Raw genomic sequence first — 9,885 nt, forward strand, 5'->3', positions numbered from 1 at the left:
ATAATATCATATATATTACAGCTGCCAAGCTACACAACCTCTTGAGTTCCAAACTCACCTGTGTGTTTTTACATTAAATCTGTTACACTTGAAAATATTAATACCCGAGCTCTGAGACAGCTATATAACTCCCAGACAGCAATATATTAAAACACTTAATATTCAAAGGTCTCTTAAGTACACTCAAAACAAAACTGGGTGATTATTATTACGATCTACTGTATTCAAACCTCTTACTTCGATTATTTAACAGGGATACGAAAGAGTACTGTGAAAACACTAGTGATCGAAATAATACACTCTTTATAAAAATGAATTTATTCTATAAAAATTACAACACTTTGAAAGAATTTACATAAAAAAATAAATTGATAGAAATATCAAGTCTGAACAAAACTTAGACTTAGGCAAAAGAAATTAATATTATGAAAATTATACAATCTCGGGTTTCACTTGAAATTAAATTTTACACAATTAATTAGTCTTGACACCTAATGAAAATAGTTAACCTGATAACGATACAAATATACTTTACTTTCATACATAAACCTCCGTGGGCCAGTTACAAAGATTTGCACAATACCAGCACTCACGAAAACACAATAAATTTAAAATCACCTTTAACGTTTTCCGTAACGTTTCAACATACTATACTGTATGTTGTAATTAAACTTAATCACTTTGAAAAGGACTTACTCGACGCACTAGAAGGAGAGAGGGATGAACTTTGGCTCGTTCACAGGACAGGCTGTTCTCTTCTGCCCTACGCATTCATAGGGGCACATACATATGACTTAGTTACTTCTAGATTGTTCTAGGTCAGAGATCTGGAAGCTTGGGGGTTGGTTCAATCGTGTAAGGTTGTCAATGATTAAACTCTCGGACATATACCAACGCAACAGCAAGACGACTCTCTCTCAGCTAGCTTCCCCCACCTTTGTCCTCGAATAATAGAAAAAAGATGAACCTAACTCTAGGTTTTTCAAAAACCTTCCAAAACAGGTGGCAAATATAAGAATTGCGTATTTTCTCACAGACATGACGCAATACCTCATAGAAATATTAAAAAGATTTACATAAGCCATCGTTCATACCTCGTAGGGTCATATAACACTTAAACAGTTTACATAAAACTTTGTAACAAAATACGGGAAATAAAAAGTTAATTCTTACAAATAACTTAAATTTACATATACTGACTTGAATGAATACAATGAAATTAACGACGAAAGTCTTATGTAATTTACATACGAAACTTATATCTACATGAGAGGAACTCACATTACGGGCTGGCCATTCACCTCTTAAATAAACAAATGAAATACATAAATAGAATACATGAATAAATCATTTATTCTATGCTAGACCAGCTTTGTAAGAATATACATATATATATATATATATATATATATACATATATACATATATATATATATATATGTGTGTGTGTGTGTATATATATATATATATATATATATATATATATATATATATATATGTATATATATATATATATAGGTAAAAGGAAGAAAATGCGATGTAGTTGTAGAGGGAAAGTATGGGAAATAAGTGTTTGTCCTGCACTGATTTTGTTCCGGTCCTGTAGCAAGTCAGGCACCAGTTAATCATTGCCATCTCTTACAAGGAAACTATTTAAAAGCATAAAAAATGAAAGGAATGTCTTTTTGTTGATAATAACAACAAATACAATTTTGAAGTTTAATTAGCTTAATTCTTATTTGAATGCTAAGTAACATAAGTATAATTTCTTATTAATGTCATCCAAAATTGACAGAGTATAAATAGACAAGATAGTAGATTTCTTCAGTATGTATTAGACAGAGATGCAGTGTGAGTAGATTAAATTTTCCCATACTATACCCCTCTTTGTTAATGTATTTAAACTATGGTTTCATCCAATATTGATCAAGTTCAATTTCAGAAAATACCATCAAAAGACTGAAACAATTAATCAGCAGCAGCAAATAAATATAATTGAAAAAAATATTTAAATAAAAAAATCTGATTTCAATAATTTTTTTTCTTTTAGAAATTCTTGTGTCAAACTTCACGTATCTCCTCATTCGTAAATCTATATTTTCAGATATGAGTTGAAAATAGAGCCTGGAAGCTCATGGGGAGGACCCCGACCAGACGGTACCATTACAGGTATGATTGGAATGACGGCCCGGAGAGAAGTCAACTTCGCCATTAATGAAATCACGATCACAGGTAGGCCTAAATGTGATTTGTGTGTCTGATTCTCAAACTCTTAACCAGGTTTAGCTCGTTAAGATTAATAACAATGTTACTGAGATATTTCATTGTTTCAGAAACCAGGGGAACAGTAGTTGATTTTACCAAGCCTTATTTTCTGGAATCAACCATCATCATTACACAAGCGCCAGCGCAGTTAAGCAAAGCTGGTGCTGTTTTCTCACCTTTCTCTTTAATGGTAAGAACATTAGAATCAATTTGGCTTCAAATCATAGAAAAATCTTCAATTTTACTGGTATATCATACAAAAAAAAAAATAGGTAATTTTGCCTGAAAAATCATAGAAGAATAGAAATGATGTTGCTTATAAATCAGAAAAAAGCTCAAATTGCTTGTAAATCATTAAAAAATAATAAATTTTGTCTGTAAATCTCAGCAAATAGTCATTACATTTTAACGTTTCTTCAAGAATATGTCAAAACAGTTCTCACACATAGCTTTCATTATTTGTTGCTATAGCCTATTGGAAACGTCTCTGCCTAGCAATAAGTTGGACGGGAGTTTGAGGCCCGCCCAAGCTCGATAGCTTCTTGTAGTGTCTGCAACTTTTGTGAGTTAGGGATTGAGCTTTAAGGGAACATGGGTCTATCTACTGAGTCATTAGCAGCCATAGGCTGGCTCTCCCAGGGTACTAGCTTGATGGTGAGGGGGGCTTGGGTGCTGATCCTATGGATATATGGTCAGTTTCCAGGGCATTGGCTTGTCCCTTGCCTTTTACATTTATGAGTTACCTGTAAAAAGAATATACATAATAGAAACATGAAAATGTATCAATAAATTCACATTGAAAGATTAGGCTCATAAATTTATATATTAACGGTACAATTACTACAGTGTACCTTAGATAAATGAGCCCATTCAAGAAATGAACATAAATACACTAAGGGTGAAGGAGAGAAAAAGAGGGAGAATTTATGATACAGATTTTTAAATTAATGACAAACCTGCACAAGGAAAAAAAGTAAACAAGGGAAGCCTTTTTGAGTAATTTGACTGAATAATTCAGAAAAAATCTAATCAAAGCCATGCTGATACTTCTAAGCTGAAATTAGAACATTCTCTGTGATGAAAAACGCTAAATTGAAAGATAACTGCGAAGAGTAAAATCATCTGCATATGGCCAGATTGCTTCGCACGAAATTTAGAAGAGGCTATAAAGTAGATAAAGTTATTTAGAAGACAATTGATACTCATGTGCTAACATCAGCGGTAGAGAAAGTCTTATACAAAGCTCTATTAATTACACACAAATAAAGTAGAAAACACTAGCCAGTTTGTATAGAAAGAATTTAAGAGACATCCATGGAGAATGAGTAACATGGTTTCACAACAGGCCTTACCTGGATCTCTCTCTCTCTCTCTCTCTCTCTCTCTCTCTCTCTCTCTCTCTCTCTCTCTCTCTCTCTCTCTCTCTCTCTCTTATATAAAATCTGCGTACAACTTCAAAGGTTAAACTTGCAGCAAATGTTTTTATGTTAAACAGGCTTACATAATCGTAAGTCTCTTTATATAGCTTATATATGAAAGATCTGTTTTAATGTTGTTACTATTTTTAAAATGTTTTATTCTAATTGTTGATTAATTCTCATATAGTTTATTCCCTTGTTTCCTCTCCTCACTGGGTTATCTTTTCCTTGTTGGAGCCCCTGGACTTATAGCATCCTGCTTTTCTAACTAGGGTTTTAGCTTAGCTAATAATAATAATAATAATAATAATAATAATAATAATAATGATAATAATAATAATAATGTAATCTCTCTTTTAGAGTTTATCAACAGACCTTACATGGATCTCTCTCTCTCTCTCTCTCTCTCTCTCTCTCTCTCTCTCTCTCTCTCTCTCTCTCTCTCAAATCAATTTATTACAAACAAACTCCGTAGTATTATCTTTTTCTCTTATATTTTATCTGAGTGTTTTGATTTCTTGTAACTTGAAGGCTCCCAATATTCACAGATGTGGTTGTTGCTAGTGACAGCTGTGGCTCTCATCGGACCCATATTAAGGGCTTTTAGCTGGGCGATGGAGAAGTACCTTTTGGAAGCTCCTGAAGGCTCTCTTCAGGTGTATTCCTTCAACATGTATAGGAGTATGGTGCTCCAAGGCAACTATATCATCACCCCACACTGGCCTCATCGATTCATCTTCTTCTTCTGGTACCTCTTCTGTTTCTACATCTATGGTGAGATAGACGGGCATTCATATGTATTTTGTTTCATATTACACTTTTAGTTCATGTTGCAATGTATTTCAATTACTGTTAATGGTCAGTTTTACTGGAAATGCAAGTTAGATTTAAGTTTTCATATTCGCTCCAGCCTTTTCCGATATCCAGCTTTTGCATGCATAGGCCTTAAGTGATGACAGCTCCTCGCGTACTAATTGAAAACATAACAAGACAGAATTAAATGTGGAAACTGGAAACTGAGTTATTTTGACTTTCAGACAGTTAACTGCTACCATTATCCTCAAGATTTGCCCTTTTAAAATAACTCACAGTTTGTGTGAATTTGTGAAAGTTGTCCGATCACCCATCGTAAAGTGATCTTGAGGATTTCATTTACCAACGCGGATCCTTTATAGATTACACTTGAAGTTAACCGTATAATTCCCACCAACATTATGATCTACAGCTCAGCTGAGCATAAAGTGAAAAGAAAAGATTATTTTATGATAAGAAGTTCATGCTGAGAGCAAAATATTGCATATAAAGTTCAGTCTAATTTTCTCCGCAGCCTTGTACCAAGGTACATTGACAGCTGTGTTAGCAGTTCCTCAGTTCGAGAAACCCATCGACTCTCTGAACGATCTTATGGTCTCCATGGAAAAGAGAGACTGTACTTTGATGCTAGTTTACGGTACAAGCAATGAATTCATCTTCAAGGTAAGAAATTTAAAAAGGGTCGGAAACTTTCCAAAACTACATTTAGGAGATTCGTTGAAATTAATCTGTTAATATTTTTCAATAAGTCAAAATAAATAGTATATTGTTATAATATGATTTGCACAGTATATTATTGGTTAGCTAGATGTAGGAATAATCATATGAAGTGTGGTATGTCCGAAGTCATAGGAACAATTTTTCATAAAAATTACACTTTTTCACCTTGACCAGGAAGCCACTTCCGGGATTTACAAGGAAATCTGGGATTTATTCAATACAGCTAACTACGTAAAAAGTGTCGACCAGGGGATTTCAAAAGTAAGTAGTCACCAGCAATCATTATGTCGAATAAAGAGAGAGAGAGAGAGAGAGAGAGAGAGAGAGAGAGAGAGAGAGAGAGAGAGAGAGAGAGAGAGAGAGAGAGAGAGAGAGTAGATTAAGCTGTTCTTATGCCACCAAGGCTTTTGTTGCTACAGCAGCAAATAAATCTAGAAGCGAAATGTCAAAGTTCAGATACACACATACGTAATAGACAAAAAAAAGTCATTATCGGTTGCCCGGTAAGTCTGTTATCTTAACAGTACTGAGCATGACCGTGGCCACCGAGAGTAGGTGCCCTCGGCATGACGCCTTGTCATTAACATTAATGACTTCGGACACTTAAAGCAAAGAGGTTGGTTGCAGCTACCGTCCTTAAAGAAAGACACTACAGCAACATCAGTAGAGCTACTTTCATTTGAATCAAATTTCAACCACTTTATAGATCAAGAAAGATACTTGGAAGATACTACCGCTAGTAAGTTATTGGATCCTTTGACTGGCCAGACAGTAGCCTACTACATTGGATCCCTTTCTCTGGTTACAGCTCATTTTTTTTTTTTTGCCTATACGTATATTATTATTATTATTATTATTATTATTATTATTATTATTATTATTATTATTATTATTATTATTATTACTAGCTAAGCTACAACCCTAGTTGGAAAAGCAAGATGCTATAAGCTCAAGGGCTCTAACAGGGTAAAATAGCCCATTGAGGAAAGGAAATAGGAAATAAGGAAATAAATAAACAATATAAGAAGTAATGAACAATTAGAATAAAACATTTTAGAAACAGTAGCAACATTAAAACAGAAATTTCATATGTAAAATGTAAAATTACTTATGTCAGCTTGATCAACATAAAAACATTTGGTGCAAGTTTGAACTATTGAAGTTCTACCGATTCAACCACCCGATTAGGAAGATCATCCGACAACTTGGTCACAGCTGGAATAAAACTTCTAGAATACTGTGTAGTATTGATCCTAATTATGGAGAAGGCCTGGCTATTAGAATTAACTGGATGCCTAGTATTACGAACAGGATGGAACTGTCCGGGAAGACCTGAATGTAAAGGATGGTTATAATTATGAAAAATCTTATACAACATACATAACGAACTAATTGAACGACGGTACCCGAGAATAATATCTAGATCAGGAATAAGAAATTGAATAGACCGAAAGCTCCCGTCCAACAAATTAAGAAGAGACTCAGCAGCTGAAGACCAGATAGGAGAACAATACTAAAAAAAGGTTAGAATGACAGATTTAAAACACTTATTCAAAATAGATTGATCGCCGAACATTTTTAAAGACTTTCTCAATAAGCCAATTTTTGTGCAATTGAAGAAGACAGACCTAATGTGTCTCCCAAAAGTAAATTTGCTGTCGAGAATCGCACCTACATTTTAAAAGAGTCATATAGATTTAAAGAAATATTATTAATATTGATATCCGGATGTTGAGGAGCCACTGTCCTCTACCTACTTACAATCATACTTTGAGTTTTGTTAGGATTCTGCTTATGTCCCGTAATTTGCACCATGCGCTAATTTTAGCTAGATCTCTATCAAGGGATTCAACAACCCCTGATCTACATTCATGAGATGGAACTGATGGGATAGTCTGGCCTATTCGTTACATACTCTCCTCTGTCCTCATACACCTGACAACACTGAGATTACCAAACAATTCTTCTTCACTCAAGGGGTTAACTACTGCAATGTAACGGTTCAGTTGCTACTTTCCTCTTGTTAACGGTAGAAGAGACTGTCTAGCTATGTTGAGTAGCTCTTCAAGGAGGAATCTCCAAAATCAAATAATTCTTCTCTATTACTGGGAGGCGCCATAGCCTCTGTACCATGGTCTTCTACTTTCTTGGGTTAGAGCTATCATGCTTGAGGGTACACTTGGGCACGTTTTTTATCTTGTTTTTTCAAGTTTTTTATAGTTTATATAACAATAAGATATCTAATTTAATGTCGTTACTGTTCTTAAAATATTTCATTTTAATTGTTCATTAATTCTTATGTAGTTTGTTTATTTCTTTGCTTCCTTTGTTCACTGGGCTATTTTTCCCCACTGAACCCTTGGGCTTATAGCATCATACTTTCCCAACTATGGTTGTAGCTTAGCTTGTGATAATAATAATAATAATAATAATAATAATAATAATAATAATAATAATAATAATAACTCGCTGCTCTTCAGAAATTAAAGTGTTCAGATCACCTGAGTAATTGGATCTGTCGATCGTTTTGTCTTATACTAACATTGCAGGATAGGTAAGCGAAGAAGAAATTAGGTTCTTCATGGTCTCTTTTTTACCCCAGAGCTCATACAGTAGCTAATTGACAGCTAGATGGAAAAAATGACTTTAAATACTAGAAGGATTCAGCAAATATTGGAGATGCTTACAAATCGCATTTAAATACTTTGAAAGAAAAATATACAGAAAACAAAGGAAGATAATTACTGCTGAGAGGTGCCATCTCTTCCTGTCCGCTAGGCGGAAGATGGGTAACAGCACCTGGTTGAGTTGGGGCGATCGTGAGCCCTGACGGTTGAGACATCTGACCACAACGGCGCTGTCCAGAGTGAGATGGATGTGGATCGAAGGACGAGGAGACAGTTTCTTCAGAGTGAGAAGAACCGCCATGGCCTCCAAGATGTTGATGTGAAATGTCTTGAATAAGGGAGACCATGTTCCTTGAACTTGTCGCTGGTGGGAGTGGCCTCCCCATTCTTCTAGCGAGGCATCCGTGTGGACGATGACCGACGGAGGTGGTGGTTGAAGAGGCGAGGCTGAAGATTGTGACATGATGCAATTAAATAGCGAACACTGGGAAAAAACACTCTGCTCAGGTACGCTACAGAAACAGGAATAAAACGCGCGGATGTGACGTAAACCAAGATTGCGGCCAGCTATGGCGGCCGTTTGTTTACATCGCTAGGTACCGTAACAGTAACGCAGGAGGAGAGTTTGTAACGGCTCCTCCTGATACTTGCCACACTTTCCCCTCGAAGCGTAAACGCTATGTGGGGTGCAGATAGCTATGTGGCGTGTCAAGCATATATCCCCTGTTATTATACGATATCCTAAAGGGAAACCTTATGGGTACTCGCGCCAGAAGTTAGAATTCTGTGAAACCTTTAGTTTAATTCTCTGGGAATATCTACTGTAGTCATATATACCCTCAGGAAGCTACTGAAGGAACCTTCCATCAGGACGTCATGGCTATCTCACCCAGAAATAGATTTTTCGCTTCGCTCAAAATCCGTTTTATGCATGGATGACTTGCTTTCATTTACAAAAAAAGATGCAGGGGAGAATAATTTGTTTGAACCATTAGATAGAGTATATATTGACAGTATAGTTCCGCGAGCCACAGGAATACGCATATATTGAGACTAGTACCGTATATTCCATTTGTAATTTGGCTTCTAACCTTAGGTTTTGAGTGGAAAATTTGGCTTTGTAAATGCCAAATTATCATCCGAGATTCGAGCCACGAAAGCGGGCAGACACAAGTTTCACATAGCACGACAAAGTTTCTACCCTCAGGGATATGGGGTGGCACTGAATAGAGGAGCTCCTTACAAAAGAGTATTTGAGAAAGCGTGAGTATATTTCTCTTGTCTTAAAATCTTCTGTATCAGTAATTAAAGTATACAAACTCCTGCTTCGTAAAATCTGAAACCTTGCTAGTAAAGTCGGGATTGTTGGTAAAGTATTTCCAAGGTTTATGAAAAAAAAAAAGTTAATACTGATACCCATTTGTATTAAATATCATAATACCCATTTGTATTTAAATATCATAATGCTGTAGCAGATGGTAGTAAAAAAATCAAGAGCTGATATTTATTTAGTCACCTTAAAAGTAAAAGGATTTATTACTGCATTTTATTCTTGCACAAGTCTGGCTTAAGCAAACAATTACAAAGACCCATAAATTTATGTTTGGAAATGTTTATCATTACAGATTAGCGCAGCTGACAGAAGCGGGGCTGATAGGCAAATGGACTCTCAATGAAGTAAATTCATTGAAAAGGGGAACTAATAGTGATGGGAAAACTGAGGACAGAGGCCCTGGAGCAATCACTCTCAAGCACTTGCAGGCAGCTTTCTTTTTGCTAGGTCTAGGACTGACAGTTTCTACGACAGTACTCCTTGCCGAAAAATGGTCGTGTTTTCCTCGAAGTAAATTTAGTAAGAATCTGTTTCATTAAATGCATTGCACAATGTAAGTACATTACATCTTCTCTTCGGGTGTAATTCTTATAAAAAGAAGTTACTTTCGCTGTGTGACTAGTTATTTGTTGTCTATTACGTGGCATGCGTGATTCGTTTCTCATTTCACAATTGAATTTGAGAAAAGGGGTGTTCCATCCAACAGACA

At 35.5% G+C, this 9,885-nt stretch overlaps 1 protein-coding gene across 1 annotated transcript in view; it reads left to right on the forward strand.

Annotated features, from left to right (window-relative positions):
- Positions 1-9,885, forward strand: part of LOC137657120 (glutamate receptor ionotropic, delta-2-like) — a 31,257-nt gene that overhangs the window by 20,813 nt on the left and 559 nt on the right. The window contains exons 3-9 of the mRNA XM_068391479.1: positions 2,105-2,232; positions 2,334-2,455; positions 4,232-4,457; positions 5,011-5,159; positions 5,391-5,477; positions 8,940-9,106; positions 9,469-9,885. The exon at positions 9,469-9,885 is cut by the window's right edge and continues 559 nt beyond it. Coding sequence (XP_068247580.1) covers positions 2,105-2,232; positions 2,334-2,455; positions 4,232-4,457; positions 5,011-5,159; positions 5,391-5,477; positions 8,940-9,106; positions 9,469-9,715 — 1,126 coding nt within the window. The 3' untranslated portion in view covers positions 9,716-9,885. The remainder of the gene's footprint in view (positions 1-2,104; positions 2,233-2,333; positions 2,456-4,231; positions 4,458-5,010; positions 5,160-5,390; positions 5,478-8,939; positions 9,107-9,468) is intronic.

The sequence above is a fragment of the Palaemon carinicauda genome, chromosome 18 (assembly GCF_036898095.1).
Source record: "Palaemon carinicauda isolate YSFRI2023 chromosome 18, ASM3689809v2, whole genome shotgun sequence".
NCBI lineage: Eukaryota > Metazoa > Arthropoda > Malacostraca > Decapoda > Palaemonidae > Palaemon > Palaemon carinicauda.